General features: G+C 37.0%; 1 protein-coding gene across 1 annotated transcript; it reads left to right on the plus strand.

The window, feature by feature from the left end:
• The first annotated feature begins 56 nt into the window (after nucleotides 1-56).
• LOC117011349 lies at nucleotides 57-21,104 on the plus strand. Its single transcript, XM_033086707.1, is given in 15 exon segments — nucleotides 57-260; nucleotides 603-669; nucleotides 2,592-2,656; nucleotides 3,570-3,597; nucleotides 8,070-8,128; nucleotides 9,256-9,357; nucleotides 10,090-10,150; nucleotides 12,986-13,044; nucleotides 14,739-14,840; nucleotides 15,564-15,624; nucleotides 16,533-18,022; nucleotides 18,517-18,580; nucleotides 18,749-18,836; nucleotides 20,859-20,894; nucleotides 20,896-21,104. Coding segments are annotated over 15 exon segments (2,550 nt in total). The 3' UTR covers nucleotides 20,960-21,104.
• The last annotated feature ends 1,064 nt before the right edge of the window (nucleotides 21,105-22,168 follow it).

The following is a 22,168-nucleotide window of genomic DNA, read 5'->3' on the forward strand; positions in this document are numbered from 1 at the left end:
CGGTCACAAGTGCGATCCTTAACTCCGACCAGCCTGCGTTAGACGGGGCGCTTTCCATGAAACTGCGGAAAGCGGGGGCTCCCGCCGCGAATCCCTCCCTCGAGAGCCGTTTTGTGTTTAAGGTGTGGGAATGCTGCTCCTCCGTGCACAGCCACACGAGTTTATTCTGGGATGCGGGATTTGCCAATCGTTACGTGTTTTGTGCCTCCACCGGCCCAAATGTGGCTCTAGGAGGTTTTTCTCGGCTAGTGACACATTGGGTATTTGGTCTTCGGTGGGGGTTGCTCTGAGTTTCTACGGTGGAAGTTTGGGTGGAGCTGTAAGAGAGTGACTTAAGGGATTTGCAGACTCTCTGGAGCTCTGTTTTGGCACTGGCTGGCTTACGCCTTGATGTTAAACGGCTCATGCTCAAAATACACCGATTTCTTCTAGGAGTTAATGTTTCCAGATCGCTGACTTCTAGCTTTAGCCCATAAAACAATATACTGATAACTTCATGTTAAGGATAAAATAGAAAATTCTCATAAAAACGGTACATAAAATGGACGTTAAAGATATTGCTTTGATCGTTTGTTCTAATAATTGTTTTTGTTTTCATTTAGTATAATCATCCTTTTGAAGATGACTTACTTGTTTCCATGGATGATCTCACTTATAGTACACCTGATGGTAAGAACTCCTTAAAGCTACTAGTTTATATGCTGTATCTTTAGACTTTCTAAAGCATGCAAGTATTGGCAGCTACAGGATATTTTAAGTGTGACAGACTGAACACTGTTCAGTAAGGTATGACATTTGGTATGTAGACTTTGGTATAATACCAAGAATTTACTCATATGTGCACTTTTAGTCCATTGCATGCTCCCATTTTAGACAAGACAATAGTTATTATCAAAGTTCAAGATAAGAATGGCTAATATTTGGATGACTTGTAAGAAGAATCAAAATGGAGAAGACTGAGAGGAAGCAAAGGAATGGAGAAATTACCAGGAGCTGATATGCATGAATGGATTGTGAATTTTCAGCTCCACTTAGTATTCTGAATACTGCTCTGATAAATTTCTGCTATGCCAAACATCAGGGTGGAGTAGGTACACAGTCTCTTTAACTTTTCACTGGAAGTTCCCATGTGGTTAGCATTAATCTAAACCCTGTGGGCCTGTGACAATATCTATCCAGTTTTTCATTGTAATGGTTTATCCATTATAGAGCAATAATGCTCATGGAAAACTTATTGAGAAAAAAAAATGCTATTGTTTCAAAATATATTCTTCAGGGTTTTTAGTAGTGACCCAATATCTTGGTGGCTTTTCTGGGAAATGAAATGTTTCTGGCAGGTTTTATTATCGCTGAAGATTATGATACCTTGTCAGGGGTTGACACTGGCTAAATGCCAGTACACCTATGAAAAAAGTTATTCATTCTCTGCTATAGTTGAGCAGAGGAGGGGGAAAGAACAATTTAAAAGCTTGTGGGGTGAAGTAAGGATTAGGAGAAAAACACTTTAAAAGGTATGAAGGAAAATTTATTAATTGAAAAGATGATAATGAGAACTAAAACCTTTAGAACACTTTTTTCCCCCTCTTTTTTTTCTTATTTTTTTCTCAGCAGCAGCATAGAGAGACAAAAACATGGGGGTTTTGGTCAGTGTATCACTTAAAATTTTTCCTTCAGCTCACCTAGGGAGAAGAGACTCTTTTGCTATGCCATGGGGTCCTTTTTTCAGGAGAAAGTTTTCTGTGAACTTTTTAAATGTGGTATTAGTTTTTACAGTTCGCAGTCTTACCCAAAATCTACTTCAGTGTGGGTCAGTCAACAGGCAGAGCAGCCTTCTCACAACTGCTGTTCTCCTCGGGCCATTACTTCATGGGCTGCATTTTTTAAGGATGAGCTGTTCTAGTATAAAAGCAAGGGTCCTCTATCTCTGAAAGCAAGAGATCTCTCTGTAAAAACTACCACATACATAAGTTGCCACCTCAGTTCTTGTCACTTGATGGACCCAGGAAGTGCCAGCTGTGCACTAAAGGTTTTTACAGATTGGCAGGCTTGCATTTCATACACATTATCCACTTGGAGAGGGAGGAAACATTCATAGAGTACTGTTATAGACAGCTTCCGGTTTGTAAAGCCTTGATCATGCTTTTGGGTTAGTGACCTCTATTCAACATGGAATGAATATGAGCTTGGCCCCATCGGGCCTTAACTTTGGCTTTAGCTAACCTCAGACATGTAGTCTGCATTCATCAGCTAAAATCTAAAAGCATTTGCTCTTTTTTCTGCTCTTGGTAGCATATGGGGCTGTAATGCTCTTTGGATTTTAGCTCAGTCTTGTTAGACTCAGCTTGTGATTTTTTTTTTTTTTACTTGCCTGACTTCTCAATTAACTTGAATTACCTACTGGTATTATTCTACTGGTTTGTTTTCCTGTAAATTTTTATTTCAGCAAATGTGGTGGAGACTGTTCAGACTTGATAATGCTTTGTTGTTCTGTAACATGTTCTTCCTAAATGTTTGTTAGAGTGATATTCAGTAGAGATGGTGTTATAAGAAAGGATGTGTTAATATTTTTACTTTTTTTTTTTTTTTCCTAGGACCAAAACGATGGGGGGAAGTGTCAAGGAAGGATATTAAAAAATGGAAGCGGGAAATATTTGAGGTATTTAATAATACAGTCCTACCATGCAGCCAAAACGCAGCAATATTTTTTATGTAGGTATAGGTAGGTAGGATTATATTCCAATCTTGCCATCCTATATAATATTTTTGGTGGTATTAACAATGTCAACATCTGCTTTAAAATAGGGTTTTAGGATAGTTTAAGATTTTCAGATGCATTAGACTAAAATAAATGACCATTTATCAGTGGTTAGCATCACTTGTAAACCAGGAGAAATGTTTTTTTAATTGCTGTCTGCTGGGAATGTGTATTTTTGGAACTGATCAGAATGTTTTCAGTGAAGTTAATGCACTGAATCAATTTCTCTTGGTTCAGGTAATCAGCTCATCAATTCCACAGGGTTTCCCGATTTAATCTTTAGTTTCTTTTTTTTTCCCTCTGAAATAGTGCCAAAGTGATTAAAGAACCTTTGCATTGTGTCAGATAAACCTATGGCATGTATGGTATGGCTTGGTAGAAGCTGTTCTGAGCCCCACAGAGTGAAGGCATGAGGAATGAAATTCAGTCCAAGGGAACAAGAGTGGATATAAAGGAGACCAAGAGGCTGTATTTGTGGTTCTTTTTCCACTCCTTGTGCACAGCCTACTCAGCATTGCTGCACGAGTTTCCCAACTAAATCCATTAAAGACTGTAAGGGAAATTCTGTCTTAGCCCCTTATGTGGGCCAAGGGTTGTTCTTGCAGTGATTTTTAGCAGCCAAAGTAAGGGGGAAAAGTGAATGATCAGGTGAGTTTTACTAGATACTTGTGGCTTTTCTGGTCAGTCTGTGGGAAAACCTGAAGAAATCAAATAGTTATGTAGTTGTGGGCTGTACTAAAGTAAATAAAGGCAATGGTTGAAATTATTTTGCTATTCTTAGATTATTCTGACTGGGTTTTTTGTTTAATTGCAGCATAATAGGCGAAGTCGAAGGAATACAGGTAAAAGTAAAAAAAAACCTGCTATAAATTATCTTATCCAAAGAGTCTCGTCTTAAAAGAAGATATCCAGGTTCATGCTAAACCTTTAGGATACTCACTGAGTTTTGTGTGAGAAACCATCTAATAAATCAGCAATACTTGTACTCATAAGGATTCAGAAATGTGATTTAAAATGTTTAAGATGAGTAAATACATTATAATTAATGGTGCCACCTTAGCAAATTGACTAAAATAAGCATCCCTTATCAATTAATCAAACAGTTTTTTGTTGTGTTTGTCAGTTTTGTCTGATAATTGTATCTTAAAAATTCCAACCCTGATTTACATGCATGTAGTACGAGAAATATGAATGATGTTAGCTTTTTGAAAATGACTAGATAAGTGGGCATATTAAAAAATATGTGCTAAAAGAATCTCATGAAGCTGCATAATGGGCTATCAAAAATTCAGCAGATTATTCAGTATATTCAATGAATCAGGATGCCTCCAGGAAAAAGTAGCATACAGTTACTTCATTAGAAATCAAGCTCCAGGATAGAAATCAAAAGAAGTCTATACACCAAAGTGTAAATATGATACTACTTAGGGGGGTTTGTCACATCTGAACATTTTTCTGAAAAGGAGCTGTATGTTCCAATAAAATATATATCTCTGCTGGGATAAATGATGGGGAGGGGGAATTTTCCAGTGTAGTACACTGAAGGTATGTTGGGCTCTATTTTCTCAGGTTTGAAATGGGGTTTTTTTGGTGTTATTTTATGACATTCATCTGAGAAACTGATTTGGAACACCAGTGGACAAAGTTTTTTTTCAAAGATACAGTATTTGACATCTTTTAGAAGAAATATTTTGCTAATCTTTGCTGGTTTATTCAAGATCTGAATGTCTTGCAAGCTCTTAAAAACGGAGTTTACTTGGAGTTCTTTAATGCTACAAAGTCTTGATCTTATTAATTTTAATATACTGCATTACAGATGACAGAAAAAGCAGAAAAATGGGTAATACGGATTTTTGCAGCCTCTAATGTAACTTGAGAAAAGTATTATTTAATTTTTTTAAAGCTGTCCAGTTGTGGTTGCTGTTAGCCTTAAAAAAAAAAAAAAAAAAAGCCAAAACAACCCACACACCTAAAACCTTCAACCCAAAAAAGAAAAAAGATACTTCTGACAATGGGTTATTAAAACTAATGTATGAATTTTACTTACTTGTTTATTCTTAAGTATGCCTAAGTGTTTTCAATTAAGATACTTAAAGTTTTGTGCTATCAAGTGTAAATATTAAACCAAATATTTATCAATTAAACCCTCCCCCTGGAATACAAGTAGTCTTTTTTCCAACTCACAGTTTGGAATTTTTCAAGATTCAAGTTTTACAGTTTGAATAGAATGTCCAGCACCCTCATCAAGTTTTACTGATTAAAATGACAATCCTTTGAGTGGTGGGCTTTTTTTTTTAATATATGGCAGCTCTCAGTAAGGGAGAACCAAGTATGTTAATTCAGCCTCCAGGAGAAGTGATATTTCTGTCCTACATTAGCCACTTAAAAAGGTTTCTTTCCTTGAGAATTTTTTTTTCAACAAAATATTCTCTGTGGTGTTTCATAGACCTTGCTCAGTAAGGGATTTCAGCTGGACAACTGGAAACTACTGTGTTCTTCTGATTTCCTGTATACCCAATCCAGATATGTTTGGAAAAAGCACTATTCAGCTTCTAAAAATATAATGGAGATTAATTTCCAGAGAAGGTTACAACCTTAAGACAGAGCCTTCTAGTTACATGCTTGATGAATTTTGAGAGTGGTTTTATAGCCACTGGTTGGAAAACTGTGCTTAGAATAATCAACTTGAGGGAAACATGGGGTATTTTTTTTCAGGATTTGTCCTGTGCACTTTATTGGTTTATACTTTATGTAATTAAATAACAGAAGTGGGGATACCCTTAATTAATTCTCAGATGATACCAGGTAGGGTTGACCACTGAGAAAGGTGTCTGACAAATTTGGGCTAAAACTTAAAGTAAAATTTCTTCAATTTCTTGCAAAGAAGTTCAAAGGAATAATCAAATGATGAAGAGACCGTTTTGAAAGCTGCTTGAGCCAACCAAGGATATCACACTCCACTGTAAAAATAGCACACACCATGCTAGAAGATAGGCACAGGTGCCTTGTACATAAAGCACACAAAAAAAGTTTCCTGCACTGTTCAATAGTGATAAAAAGTGTGCTGGAGTACTTTGGTTTGCATTTCATAATGCCGTGATTGGCTGGAGTGAGTCAGGAAAAGAAACCAATTACTAAAGTCACTGTGATAAGACGTAAATAGAGGGAAAAATAAATTTAAAACAAAAATAACAAGAGGGGCTAGATATTGCAAAAAGTAATAGTACTTTTTTTTCCCCCTCCCATTCATGCTAAGAAACATCAAAGCAACAGAGCAGTGATTTTGAAGATGAACAGTCAGCAGTAGAGCAGGTATGGGCACCACATTGCATCTGTTTTTATGGAGTGTTCCAGGCCAGGTTGTGTGAGGCTTTGAGCAATCTGGCCATCACAGAGGGCTTGGTACTAGATGATCTTTAAGGTCCCTTCTGACCCCAACCATCCTATGGCAGCCTCTTTTAGAAAATGTATTTATGTAATCAAAAGCTAAGAAATTATTTATGACCAGGTAGCCCTGTACTGCAATATGAGTAGTTGATTTCAGCTGAATTATTAGGTTTATTTGAAGGTGAAGAGAGAGCAGCTGGATACAGGCTTTTAACCATCAAGTGCCTTTTTAGTTAGACAATATGTGGGTCTGACTTCTAAAATTAAAAATCTGTAAAATCTGTGTAGTCTAGAATAGCTTCTTCTGACTCTAAGTTTGTGTATAGATTTGTTTAAAAAGATGGTGTGATTTGGAGAGAATTTGTGGAATACAACTGTGTTTGTGTCACTACCACCACCCCTCAAAAAAAATTGAGCAAGTAGTGAAAGCAGAAATTTTTACTGGTTAATTAATAGAGCTTAAGCTACCAGGTATTGAAATTCCTTTCATGTGCTTTTAAGGAATCTTCTGAGAACTCTGTTGTGGATATATCTGATACAGGTGGGTTTTTTACTTTACTACTTATCTACCCTTTTTTTAACCGCTTGAGAAAATTACAAATAACTTTTTCATCACTTTCTAATACAGTAAAATTAGTTTTTATACATACTTTGTACCCTTTCAGAAGGTAGAGAAAAGGAACAGTAGAAGTCTGAGGTATATGTAGTTCTATGAAATCAATATTCATATTCCTCTTTGAAATTTCAGTCCTGATTCTCTGATACATTGGAAAGTCAGTGTGGAATATGTTCAACTGTCCTTTCTTAGTAAAGAAAGGAGCAGTGAAATAAAAGCCTTGGCCTAGGTGTCAGTAGAAGTTTTATTAGTTGTTAAAATAGATGCATTAAGTATTAGGGGAGTGGTAAACAGAGGTTTGCAGTCAATCACAACAATTTTTCGTTAGTGTTTGTAAAGATTTTTACATCAGTCTTGAAGCTTTTTGGGGAGGTTTTGACCTTATATTCCCAAATAATTATTTCATTGCAGTAGTTAGTAGCAACAGTCTTAAACTGTTTTTTTAATATTTAAAATAGATACTGATCAATAATTTTGATACTTGAGAAAATACAAACTTCTACTTTTCATAGATTAAGCTATGGCTGGGCAGTAGTTAGCAGTTAAATGATTGAAAGAGGAGTTGCTGTAAATTATGGTTAGCTTAGGGTTTAAATATGCAGATATTAAATTAGTTTGTTCATATACCTAGCTGCCTCTAAGGCTGACAATTACTTCTCTGTTAAAGGAAATGTTTCTGACTGTCATTTAAGAGGAAAATGTCAGATAAGTTTTTCAATAATAAAATTTCTGCCAATTTAGAAAGCATGACATTTTTCTTTACCTGCTCAGTTAAACATACCAAAAATATTTCACAGGCAGCTGTAGTTTGGCTGATGTAAGAATCCTTTGTCTTTTGCACTTGTGGGATAAATAAGTGAAGTGCTTCAGACTCTCGGGTGTTTTCATAGCAGCATACAAGAAAGTGATAACCTACTTCTCCTCTTATGAATGGTCTACAAATAAATGGGAGAGGAAGAGGTTTTAAAAATATTTTACTCTCTGAAATGTTTAATATATGTTTAACATATAAATAAAAATAAAGGTTTAAATATATGTAAATAACAAATGTCTAATATAGAAAACCTTTAATATTCTAATCTTAAGAAGTGATTGCAAGTAAGTTTTCTTTACCCTTTCTTGCTCCACTCATATCAGTCATGAACCCACAAACCATGTTTTTCAATCGAAAATGAAATAGAAAAGTAATACAGCTAAAATTTATAGTGTAGAAAACTATTTTCTAGAATGAAAACAGGGCAGTCAATAACTTGCACTATAGGTGTTTTGAATTCAACTGCAATTCATTTAACGTTTACCTTCAAATTGCAGATGGAGAAAGTGGTGATAGAGTCTCAATAAGAAGAAAATTTGAGGACATTCATCTCCAGGTAAAAATTTTGGGTGTCTAATATGTTAATCTAATGCTTTTGTGTTCAGTAGAAACCCTTAACTATTTGAGTAGTTCACACATGCCCGATGGGATGATAAAGTCAGCAGGAGACTTGATCTAGTCTGCATGTTACTGCACATTTTTAGCCAATGAGGGGTTCAATAAATAGTGTCACAAAGAGCAATGACAAGTGATATAGTCTTGGTAATACCAGCAGGGCTGAGAAAGCCATGCAATGTAGTGCACCAACAGGCAGCCCTGAGAAAGGCTTTCATAGCTAAAGTAAAAGAGTAACCACATGGATCATAGGGTGAAAACAGCCATCAAATTGTAGAAGACATTAACCTAAGAGTCTAGTATAAATACCTAACCCGATTTAACGCAAATGGTACATGTGAAATAATGGCTGCTGTAACAAAAGCAGAGTGCAACCTTCTACTGTTGCTTCCCAAACTAGACTATGGTCAGGACAACCCTGAGTACTTACATTGTTGAAGAAAAATAGAACACTCACTTTGTCTGTGCAGCCCTGTGTTCTGCTTGCTCAACCACCATTACCAAAAATGGGATTTATTTTCCTTACCTGTTCAGCATGGTGCTAGTGTCCCCTCTCTGACAACAGCTCATACAATCTGCTTTGGAAAGGGACAGTGTCACTAAGGAATCTCCTTTGCTTACAAAATTCTCTTCGATTTTACATAGAGGGTCATTGCAGTGTAGACCTTCATTTGTATGTGAGTTCTCATGGGATGTCAAGCATACATGTAAAGATTTGCAGCTGTAACTACCAGAGCTCTGTTACCCTTTTCCTTGTTTCTCTATTTTTTATTTGGTTGGTTTGTTTGTTATCAGTGGATCTTTAAGGCAGTGTGTCCTCTTCCCTGAAGAAACAAGTTAATTATTCCTTTTTACATACCTTCACATGTAGTTCATTCTTGGAGTTTGTGGGGTGATTCTTATGTTTGTTGTTTTTATTCCCATGAAATGTGTACGTTAAGATTAAGTTTATGCTGGTTGCATATCCTCATCTGAAGAATAGTAGTTTGCGGTAAATCTGAGTCATCAGTTTGGAGCTGTCTGTACCAATAATTCCTATGTGTTTTAATAATTTTATTTTCCTCCAAGAATCTGAATGTAGATGATGGACCAATCCAAAAGAAAGAAAGAAGAGTTCAGCTGGATGTGATAGTACAAGATGATTACAGAGATCTACCCAAATGGATAACGGTAACCGATTTCTCCTCTATGAAGTTATTAGCTACTTAGAATAAAATAAGTGCTCCTTAAGTGGATAGCACAATGAATTCTGACACAACTTCACAGTGCTTCTCCCATTGTCTCTCTGTTTGATGTCTGTGTTAGAGGAACTTGGGGTTTTCACAGCTATGATATGTAAGAAACAGAGCCAGCAATTTACACATTCATTTTCACTTTGTTGACTTTACTCTTTGAACCTTGGTGGGCATGTTGATCTTTGAGCTGTAATTTTTCCAAAGAGTCTAAATCTGATATTTGTAGAGAAAAAAAATTTTGTTTTGTTTTGATTTGATTAAGCTTTGTTTTGATTAAGGGGGTGAAAAAGGTCAGAGGTGGAATGTTGTGATAGAGGGTGCAGCTTGTCTTTTCTGCTGGAGCTGCCAAAGGTGTCCTGATTATTCTGGGGAGAGAGGGCGATATTTTTATGTCCATGGATAGATTCTTATATTTGGGAAGGGGATTAATATATGATCCATTATGTATAATCTGAAAAACTGATCAATAACTTTCCAAGTTTAAACTAGTAACTCCTGAATGTTCTTACTGAGGTCTTAGAGTAGATGTCTTCTATTTTGTCTGATCATAGCTGAGCTCCTTAAGGTCATAACTGTACATGACCCATAACAGCAAGAGCAGGAGGCAAGGTTTTGACGTTATCTGCAAAATCTCAGAATGTTAGATGTTTTTATATTTCTTTTTCAGATAACACCTCCAAGTTCCTCCAAAGGTCATCGTTTAACTTCACCAGTGCGAGAACACTTTGGTACAATTGAGTCTTTTTTTTCTCTTGGTCAAATATATTAATTAGAACGTGTGGTTTTATTAAAATGCATTAGAGAAAAATAATTCCTTTCTAGTAAACACAAAAGCATTACAGTAATTTCACAACCATAAGGCACACCCCCTGGGAGTCGGCAAAATTCGGAACTTTGTAGATTATATAGGGCGCACCGGACTATAAGGCGCCATTATTTTTCAGCGAGGCTCTGCCCCCAGCTCCCCCCGTGCAGTTGGCTGGCTGAGGCCCAGCCTCAACCCAGCAACCATGGGCCCCGGGACTGCCTGGACCCGGCAGGGGCGGTGCCGCGGGCCCCCAGGCCTACCTGTACCCAGCGGGGCCGGGGCGTTGCCAGCTCCCCCCACGGCTCACAGAACACACTTCCGGTTTGGCAAATTTCACAACGTTGTACATCAGATAAGGCGAATTGGACTATAAGGTGTACTTCTGGGTTTGAGGGAAAATTTTAGTCAAAAGGGTGCACCTTATAGTCGTGAAATTACTGTATTTGTCCAGCTGTGAAGTGAAAAAGGCTGGATTTGAAGAGGAAGTTAGCCATGATTTTGGTTATGGCAAAATGTATTTGAAAAACAGAAAATAACTAAATTTTGTACTTAAATCCTACTTTTCTTTTGCAACCTCAGGAGCAAATATGCGTAGTCAGAAAGTTCTGCAGCATGTAGCTCACTGTAGGCAATATTTTTTAGTTCTGCTTGTATGTGTCCTTTGACTTGTGCACTTGAGGGATAAAAGAGTGAAGTGCTTCATACTCTGGTGTTTTCATAGCAGCATACCATAAAGTGATTTTCCACTTCTCCTCCTCCTCTTATGAATGGTCTATGAAGAGAATGGAGAGGATTTGTAGAAACCTCTGTGAGTTCCAGCTACCTCCAAATACTGTAAGATCTAAAAATTGGGTTCTTAGGGATATGGGATTGGATTCCTCACACAAAAAATTGAGTTCACCCTGGTGTTTGGCATCTGTGGTCTTTAGACTGTTTTTGGTGGGTTTTTTCAGGGTTTCCATGGTTTTGTTTTAGTGTTTTGTTTTTGTTTTTTTTTTAATACGTAAGAAGTTACTAATATGGCATACTGACTTAAGGAAAAAAAATCTAGCTATTTGGCTAAAATTTTAGTTTTGGCATTTGTTTTTCATTTTAATATTTGTCTAGAATACTTCTCGCTTCTCAGTGAGGGCAGAGTTCCTTCCAGGTATTATATGCTGTTTTTGTGTTGAAAGTATGCAAAGCCTGTCTACAGCAGGTAAAAGTCAAGTGGAACAGCTCTCAACTGGACATGCAAGCATTAGTCTGGCCTTAAAGGGGAAAGTTATTAGGATTACCCTCTTTGCTTTCATAGGAAGTAGTGTGGCAGAGTATATCTGAACGATTACTTGTATCTACCAGGATACTATCACAGCAAAATGAATTTATTTGGAGAAAGGGATAAGTTATAACTTAGGTAATAACACTGTTTGGATGCATGTCCTGTGAAATAGCTTTCTGTATTATAGGTCATATTTTTGAGAGGGAAAGGTGGAAATTGTCCTTTTTTGCCTCTCTGTTCTGCCTTTGAGGTTCAAAGAAGTTACTGAATTTCCCTTTTGGCCTTTAAAAGCATTTTCAGGTTCCCTGGTGAAAATACTTATATTTTTCTGTTCTGTGACATGACCCTCTGCTAATACCTGAAGTTCCGGTGATTTGAGAGTATGATTGCCAGTACATTGAAGATATTCTAATATTAGTTTTTTGAGGATTCAGTCTTAGAAGAATATTCTGCAAATCAACTCATTCTTTGATACAAGCTGTTTTCTAATAATTTATAATTGACATGTTGAAGTCAACCATTGCTGGACACAGGAGTTGTTCTGTTATTTCAAGAACTGCCCAGTTTTGTAGCAGTCTAGTCTGTTCATCTTGATGAACATTTAGGAAGCAATCTGACAGGTTTGTACCCAATTCTGCTGGAGGAAGAAGATTGTATGGCAGAAAGAGCAATTTAAGAATGGCATGATGAGGCAGTGGTGTGGTAGGTATCATGAGCAAGATCTTTTTCACTCCGTTTCCAGGGTTTATTCTCTTCTCCTTTTTTCTTCCCTCTGCTGAGTCCAGGGAAATTCAGAAATCAGGGCTTAAAATGTGGTCACATATTTTATGCTCAAGGATGACTGATTTTAGCTAATGATGAATTGGAAGATCTGACTCCATCTAGAAAAAAAATAATTTGTTGTGTTTCAGTCACAAAAATATCTACAGAATACCTACACACAGAGTTAAAAAATTTGGACTTGTTCACATTATCAAGTATACCTTATTTCTGACTTTATGAGTTCAAAGGTGGTCTTGGCTATAGGATGCTACTAAGAGGAGGTGTGATACCTTACTGTCTTTGTTGGGACATTTAGGAATGTAGCAGCAATTATGCATAAATGAGTAATGAATCTTACAGAGCAAGAAAAGAGAACTTTAACCATATCCTACCCTCTGAAATGTCTGATATATTAAAAAATAAGTCTTTTTTCATGTATAAATAACAATAAATGTTTAATATATAAAATCTTTAATTTTCTAATCTTGATGAAATATTTGCAACCGTGTGTTCTTTACCCTTCATTGCTCCACTCAAGTCATTCATGAACCCACAAACCATGCTTTTCAATTGGAAATGAAACGGAAATGTAATACAGCTAAAATTTACAGTGTAGAAAACTATTTTCTAGAATGAAAACAGGGCAGTCAATAACTTGCAAAGTGTGTGTTTAAAAACATTTCTGGTTTGAATTCAACTGCATTTCATTTGATGTTTACCTTCAAATTGCAGGTGGAGAAAGTGGTGATATAGTCTCAGTAAGAAGAAAATTTGAGGACATTCACCTCAAGGTAAAAATTTCAGATGTCTAATATGTTAATCTAATGCTTTTGTGCTCAGTAGAAACCCTTAACTATTTGAGTAGTTCACACATGCCTGATGGGATGATACAGTCATCAGGAGACTTGATCTAGTCTGCATTTTACTGCACATTTTTAGCCAATGAGGGGTTCAATAAATAGTGTCACAAAGAGCAATGACAATTGATATTATCTTGGTAATACCAGCAGGGCTGAGAAAGCCATGCAATGCAGTGCACCAACAGGCAGCCCTGAGAAAGGCTTTCATAGCTAAAGTAAAAGAGTAACCACATGGACCATAAGGTGAAAACAGCCATCAAATTGTAGAAGTCATTGACCTGAGAGTCTAGTCTAAATTGGTAACCTCATTTACGGAAAAGGATACATGTGAAATAATGGCTGCTATAACAAAAGCAGACTGCAACCTTCTGCTCTTGCTTCCCAAACTAGACTATGGTCAGGACAACCCAGAACACAGTAATTTCACGATTATAAGCCGCACTGATTTGACTAAAATTTTGGTCTCAAACCAGAAGTGCGGCTTGTAATCCAGAGAAGCTTACATTTAGACTATGTTCTGAAAATTGCCAACCCAAAAGTGAGACCCCACGGCAGCCCCAAGCTGCGCTCGAGCCCAGCTGGCCCCGGCAGAGGCAATGGGGCTGGCAGAGGCGGGCAAGCAGGGGCGGACCAGTCCGGCAGGGGTGAGGAAGCCCGGCTGGGCAGGCAGAGGCGGCGGCGGCAGTGCAGGTGTTGGGTGGGGGTAAGCGGGCCTGGCAGCGGCGGCAGTGCCGAGCTGGGCCACCCAGCCCTGTTGGCAGCCCTGAGCGGGCCGAGTCTGGCCGGTGCCGAGCCAGTAAACCCCGCGATACCGCAATTCTGTTACTAATTGGCAACTCTGTGAAAGTTGCACGCGGATCCTCACTGCGAACGAAAGTGCGGCTAATAATCCGGTGCGGCTTATTTATGGACAAAGAATGAAATGTTGCAGACACACCAGAAGTGCGGCTTATAATCAAGTGTGGCTTGTAATCGTGAAATTACTGTACTTACATTGTTGAAGAAAAATAGAATACTTACTTTGTCTGTGCAACCTGTGTTCTGCTTGCTCGACCACCATTACCAGAAATGGGATTTATTTTCCTTACCTGTTCAGCATGGTGCTAGTGTCCCCTCTCTGACAACAGCTCATACAATCTGCTTTGGAAAGGGACAGTGTCACTAAGGAATCTCCTTTACTTACAAAATTCTCTTAGATTTTACATAGAGGGTCATTGCAGTGTAGACCTTCATTTGTATGTGAGTTCTCATGGGATGTCAAGCATACATGTAAAGATTTGCAGCTGTAACTACCAGAGCTCTGTTACCCTTTTCCTTGTTTCTCTATTCTTTATTTGGTTGGTTTGTTTGTTATCAGTGGATCTTTAAGGCAGTGTGTCCTCTTCCCTGAAGTAACAAGTTAATTATTCCTTTTTACATACCTTCACATGTAGTTCATTCTTGGAGTTTGTGGGGTGATTCTTGGGTTTGTTGGGTTTTTTTCCCATAAAATGTGTACATTAGGAGTAAGTTTATGCTGGTTGCATATCCTCATCTGAAGAATTTGCAGTCAATCTGAGTCATCAGTTTGGAGCTGTCTGTGCCAATAATTCCTATGTGTTTTAATAATTTTATTTTCCTCCAAGAATCTGAATGTAGATGATGGACCAATCCAAAAGAAAGAAAGAAGAGTTCAGCTGGATGTGATAGTACAAGATGATTACAGAGATCTACCCAAATGGATAACGGTAACCTATTTCTCCTCTATGAAGTTATTAGCTACTTAGAATAAAATAAGTGCTCCTTAAGTGGATAGCACAATGAATTCTGACACAACTTCACAGTGCTTCTCCCATTGTCTCTCTGTTTGATGTCTGTGTTAGAGGAACTTGGGGTTTTCACAGCTATGATATGTAAGAAACAGAGCCAGCAATTTACACATTCATTTTCACTTTGTTGACTTTGCTCTTTGAACCTTAGTGGACACGTTGATCTTTGAGCTCTAATTTTTCCGAAGAGTCTAAATCTGAGCTTTGTAGAGAAATATAAAAAAATAACTTTGTTTTGATTTAGGGGGTGAGGAAGATCAGAGGTGAAATATTGTGATACAGGGTATAACTTCTCCTTTCTGCTGGAGCTGCCACAGATGTCCAGATAATTCAGAAGCATGTGTATACGTCCATGGATTAATTCTTACATTTCTAAGCAGGATTAATTCATGATACATAGTGTATAACTTGAAAAAAAAATCAGTAACTTTCCAAGATTAAACTAGTAAATCTTAAAACTTCTAACTGAGGTCTTAGACTAGATGTCTTCCATTTTGTCTGGACTTGGCTGAGCTCCTTAAGGTCATAACTGTACGTAACCCAGAATAGCAAGAGGAGAGGGAGTCACAACTATGGTTTTGATGTTATCTTTAACATGCCAAAAACTCAGCATTGGTTTTTTTTTGTTTGTTTGTTTTTCAGATAACACCTCCAAGTTCCTCAAAAGGTCATCGTTTAACTTCACCAGTGCAAGAACAGTTTGGTACAATTAAGTCTTCTCTTGGTCTAATATATTAAGCAGAAAATGTGGATTTGTTAAAATTCATTGGAGAAAAATAATTGCTTTGTAGTAAATGCAAAGGCATTATTTATCCAACTGTGAAATGTAATAGGCTGGGTTTCAAAAGGAAGTTAGCCATGATTTCACTTATGACAGAATGTATTTGAAGAACAGAAAATAAATAACTTGTGTGCATAACTTCAGCTTTGGTAACAAAATTCAGCAGTATTTAGCTTACTGAAAGCAATTCCTTTTTTTGTTCTGCTTGTGTTAAATTCAAGCAATGTAATACTGTGGCTTTGGGTCCATTGGTAACTGGTAGTCAAAGTAGTATTTAGCTCATAAAATTTCTTCAGAATCTTTCCAGACTTGGTGCAGTCCTAAGAGTTTTGGTGTAATTATTTTAGGCTTAACGACTACAAAGAGTATTGTTTTCATAATGGTTTATGAAAGCAAAAGCTGGACTTGTACTGGCCAAGTACAAAGCTTCCCAGGAACACAGGGGGGAAAAAAGTAACAAAACCTTTTGGATAATGCTGTTAATTCTGACCAGGAGTCACAAAGGGCAGTGATGTCTTCTGTTGCCATGAATATGTTTATATTATGCTTCTTTGAACAGTAGGTTTTATCCAATACATTTAATTTCTTTCCTCTGTAATATTTGAATTCTATATGGTTAGGAATTGTATCAATTCCTTCCCTAATTGATTGTATGTTATTCAGCCATTAAACCTGGCACTAAAACGTAAAGAAATATGCTATTTACACTATGGCTATCTGGGTCATATGCAGCTGTTTTTAAGTCGTACAGTATATTACTGGAAGTGCCTTAATAGTTGGGGTTTTTGTTTTTTGACTCGTTTTTGGGGTTTTTTTTTCTTTCTGAATAGGCAATCAAGCTGCTGTTTGCAGAAAGAAGTTAGAGTTGTCAAATGGATGTTCTTCATCCAAATATCTACAGTTACAACATTCTGGTGCTCCCATTTCATCAACTACAATAGCCTTCCCCAGTTATCAACCTTGTCTAGAACTGAGCTCAACTTTTTGTGATAGTATCCATGGAGAATACCAGTCTGCAGATGAAGAATGCTCCTGGAGCAATACAACTCTTGCAGACTTATATCCAGCAATGGTAGAGATATTTACAAAGCTCATGACAAAGCATTCTCAGAAGAAAGTGCTGAAGTACATGTTTGGACACTTAAGGTCCAAGAGAAGGCATTCTAGAAGACCAAAGCTCAATGTCACCCTAGGCAAAATGAGAGGGTTCAGACCCTCTGAACGAAAGAGCACATGTGGCTTTAGAAGTGAAGACAACCAGAGCTCAACTTCAGGAAATGAGAGCAGAGAATTCTATTGTGACAACTACCTCGTTAGTAATTCACCTGATCTGATGCCTTATGCTTATACTGATACAAATGAAATCAAAACAGGCTACTCTAACTCAAGTTTAGAATATTTGGCACCTGGCAAGGGCCAAGAAGTCCGCAAACACACTGCATTTCCTGATGTTATGGATAGAATGGGAGAGACATTTCCAGTTGAAGATGAATTACATACCACTTCCTCACCAAAGAATTCAGAATACACAGAAAATGAAAAATTCGCTTACAAACGTTTTTCAGAAACTACTTTTATAATACCTACTGCCAGTTCAGATTCAAGAGCACTTCATGTTGTAGAAGAGAGCGAGACTCAGAAAACTGACTGTGTTGGTACCTCAGAGCTGCGTTCATCTGCTTGCAGTTCCCCTGGCAATAGTAACAATTCTCTACTACCTATCACAAATTGTTCTCCTGCAAGATCCGACTTTATGAAGCAGAGTCCTTCAAAGATGCCCAAGAAATGCAAAGATGCGTTTGAGGAACTCTACTACAAAGTGTGTTCTGAAGAATTCCGAAAGTCTTTGACATTGAAAAGACCTTGTGTAAACTCACAGAACCTTGAAGAAAAAGGGAGATTAGTGAAGAGTAATTTAAGTGATTTTGGGCGCTCAGCAAAGCAGTGTGACATAGAATTTGACAGGATCGATGAGAAACTGCGTGGAGAGTCTGTTCCAAAATTTCCTGGGTTCCAGAGAGCTTTCAATTTCAGGAAATATGAAAAAATACAGATACCTGAAACTGTAAATGCTCTTGTTAATTCTCCTGTTCGAGCTTATTCTGCAATTTCCAGAGTTAAAAGAACAGAAAGTTTTCAAAACTATCTTCTTTGTTCACCAGTAAAGCGACCGAAACTTACACCAGGACATTGTTTTTCTGCAAAGAAATGTCAAGAGATTTCCCCCAGTAAAAGTCTTCAGACAACTGGCATGGATTTTTTGAGCACATGCAACTGCAGCAACCCCTGCTTTTTTGCAGATCACAACTGTCATTGTCAGGTATTTAAAGGACCTTGGGGGAAAAAATTTGTGCACCTTTAGATATTTGGAGAAGCGCTTAAGAATGGATTAGAGCTGCAAGCTGTTGAAACTAGTGATAGCATACTTGCAGTGCTTTATGGTCAGTAGGGATGTTTTACAGCTCTGGGGGCTTGGGGATATCAGGTGTTCTGGCTCACGTGAGGAAGTACTCAATACTTACTAAATTTGAAATTGTTTTAAATGAAAGATTTGATTCCATTTTAATAGACAATGTCATTAGTTAAAATGGTCTCAAATAGTGATTCAGTTATGGTGATGTCTTTCTGAAATTATAACATTAATTTTTTAGATGGACAAGGGGAAGCAAACAATCTTTGTAGGGTTTCACAGGAATCATTAAACTCGATTTAAATCAGATGCTTAATTCCAAGTTCACAGTCATTTCTTCTGAGGCAAGCTGTGAAATAGTGTATTTTTTTCACGAATGTTATATGTTGCTCCTTTATTTTCAGGGCTCTGGATCTCATGGTTCTTCAGATAAAAGTTTTCTTGGTATTCCTGTTACTTCCCCGCAAGGTTAGTTTCAGACACTTTATTAACTTGCACGCAAGTATTTTCTTACGGAAATTTGCCCATTGAAGTATTTCCAGTGTTTAAATAGGCTAATGCTTAAACAACATTCTGTAATGTTTGGACTGCTCAACATTGTTCTTGCCCTTTTCATCCACTGTTTCTCGTCACCAGAATCTGGGACTGCACGTGTGCACCCTGGTTGGCCTGGGGAAATGGAGAATTGCAGCTCTCTCAGGAATGTGAGGAAACGTCACCAAAGGTAATAATAATAATAGCCTCTTTAAAAAACAGATTTCAAAATAAATGCATACTTGTATAATGAAAGTGAGTGTGGGAGAGCCCAAACTAATCACACCTACAGACTTGAACACTGAGAGGCAAGTGTCTTTGGGTCAAAACTAGCCAGACTCCAGCAAGGAGAGCTGCTGAGCACAAGACAGGAAGATGACCTAACTGAGTATCTACAGTAGTCCTTATCTGGTGGTCATTGTAGAGGCATTTATTACTTTAGATATGCTATGGAATTGTTTTATTTGCAGCTGTGTGTTTAAGCTGACAAGTCCTTTCAGAGAGGAGTGCAGCATATTGCCCTTTAAAGGAACTTGCAAAAGTTGGCCTCTATGCAGTTGGGCATCATTACCTGCATTTTGGCTCTATGTAAACAGAGTGTGTAAAGCAGTGGCCCTGGAACATATCAGAGATCCTTTCCCCCTGCTATTATCAGTATTGGCAGTGTATTTAAATCTCTGGAAGCAGGACCCTCTTTCCAGTTCCCTGGATACTGGCCTAATATGTCTGTTTTTCTTAGAAAATATGTAACTTTTAAAGGCATATCAAGCTTCAAATCTCTTGGAACTTTAATTACAAAAATTTAATATTCTAAGGATTTAAAAATCAATAAAAGCTTCTAAAAAATTCCTAATATTTTTTACCAAAACATTTTTTACGTGTTTTTTTGCTGTAAGTGTAATCTGTCACCACAAGTTATGCTGGCTTCCCAAACTCAGTCAAGAAATATTTTCGCTATGCTTGAGATGATCATACAGCTGATATGAACATTTTCTGACAATGTTTGAACTAGAAGTTTGAAGGAAGGCTGAAAGCATTTTTAAACTACTTGTATGGAGAATTTAACAAGAAAAAAAAGCTAACTGAAGTAAAAACAAAGTTTCAGTTTAAGCAAATAGGGAATTGAAATTTGGAGAGTTGTATTACAAATGCATACAATATTGATTAAGATTATATTTGGATTATTTTTGATATAATGGAAGATTGGAGATAAGCTGATGAGTATGCAAGGACATTTCTGTGATGTTGAGTATGCCCACTTAGCTGAGCAAAGTTCTCAATTCTTTGCTTTCCTTTTGTTTTTCCTTACTCTCCACATACAAAATAGCCATTCCTGTAAGATTGGTTATTGTTCTAAAGGACAAGGTTTTTCTTTCTTTAATGCATATAAGTAGAGAAATCAAGATTTCAGAGTTTTCTTCCAAGTCATCTGGAATAAAAATCTGTTTCTTTGTTCTTTAATTACACAAAGACATGTTTGCTGATTTGTAGCCAAAATGGACTGTCAGCTGGAAAGTTTCCTGAGGCCTGTGGTGTGATATTTTTAGCTTTCTATGGTTCCCAGCAGTGAAGCTTTTTAATGACTTCACATCTCTCAGAAATTTAATGCCTAAACCATGTGGCAAAATGCTGTATGTTGTAATGAATGATTCTGAAAAAAAAAGCAATATTGACTTTCTATCTGGAACTAGATTGCCTTTATCTAGAAGTTGATTGGAAAAGAGATTTCTGAAAAGAAAATGTTTATAACTAATGAACTTTCCTTCAGCTCTGTGTGAATGCTGTCCTACATCTTTACTGCCATACTTAATTGTCAGATGTAAACCCAATTAGTTCAAAATATGAGAGAAGACTTAAGCAATTTTTAAAGTAAGATGCAGGGTGTTCTCACTTGTCTTTAACTTTTAGCTAGTTGTGAATACATTTGCATCTCAAAATTTAATAGATATAACTATTTATATCAAAACTTAGATTGATGTAGTAGCATTACTTAGGCATTAAAGTGACACAGCATGAAAAACTTCCTCTCCATCTGAAAGCACATAGGAAAGCAGACAAGGAGCTGTGCTGCTGTTCACAGTCAAAATGTTCAGATAACTTGCTTTGATAACTTGTTTCAATTTCATTCTGTTCATTGGAATTTCAGCAAATATAGTATTTTTGTGTAATTTACTTGATCATCTAAACAGAGGTTTTGGGTTTTTTTCCTTAGAGTATACAGAAAACTAAGCTACACTGATGGGAAAGACCAGTTGTAAGAATTCCTTGGATGACTCTGTGGTTAAAGCTCACCAAGAAGCATTCGTGGACTGATACAGTTTTATATACGTTGGGTTTTGTTCGGTGTTGTTTCTTCTTCCAAGATTCAAGGATTTATAATTGTATGTAGGCAATATACTGGTTCTGGTTTATACTTCCTTGTAATACAAATCTTTTGGAAAGGGTTTGTCCCTTTTGACAGGGCACTTCTTCCTCAATTTATGGCCAAGTTGGAATTTTATACTTTGCAGTATTTGTTATAAATTGTGACCTGTTTTTTTATTTACTAATAAACTGTATTTCTTACTGTATTGATAGTAAGGAACAAGTTCATTTACCTAAATTGCTGCCTGTTCATGTTTTTGAGTATATCAGCACAGACCCAAAATCACTGCTGTCTGCTATGACTTGAGTCTACTATGCAATGTTAATGTTAAAAGTTTCTAAGTATATCACTAAAGTTGATTGTTCAATAAAGTTCTATACTTTTTAGTAAATTTGATAATTATATTTTGTAGTTTGAAGAAATTCTACCTGATACATATATGTTTTAAATAAAAAACTGTTCTGAACAAATACCTGCCTTCAACATTTTTATTATACCTGCGTGAATTCTCAGGAGGAGTTTGTATATCTGCATGAGCAAATCCACGAGAATGAGGTATGAGGGTCCCACAGGTTTTCACTACTGTGGCCTTGCTTAGCAAGGGGATTGTGTTAGTAGTAAGTGACAGATCAGGTACTTGCTGTTTTATCAGCACTGTCCCTTGTTAGCTTTCTGAGCTTCAGAAAAGGAAGAAATTGGTTTTCTTTGGCTTTACTTTATTTCCAGACACATGGGGGGTTTTATTTTAGCTCTTAAAACCAAAATCTTTTTATCTTAAGTCTTGTTCTTGAATAGAACAGGAAGCCAGCTTCAGTGGGGGGTTTCTCTGCAGTAAGAACTTCTGCACACACATTCCATCCTTATAATTTGGATGTTACCTTTCTTTCCATGACAGCAACAAAATACTGTCTTTTAGGAATTCTCTTGGGGCTCTTTTTTTTTCCCTTTCCAGACATGGATGCATTGTACAAAATATGTCTTATGAACTATTTTCCTCTTGGATTTGTTGAGGTAATTATTTCCCAGTTTTTTCTTGATACACCAGTACTGAGAGACTGCATAATTCATTATTTTCTGTCCTAAAGTAACTTAGAAGTCAACAATTGGCTTTTGGACCTGTTCTGAATCTAGACATGACTTCTACACAGCAACTTTAA

This window comes from Catharus ustulatus, chromosome 2 (assembly GCF_009819885.2).
Source record: "Catharus ustulatus isolate bCatUst1 chromosome 2, bCatUst1.pri.v2, whole genome shotgun sequence".
NCBI lineage: Eukaryota > Metazoa > Chordata > Aves > Passeriformes > Turdidae > Catharus > Catharus ustulatus.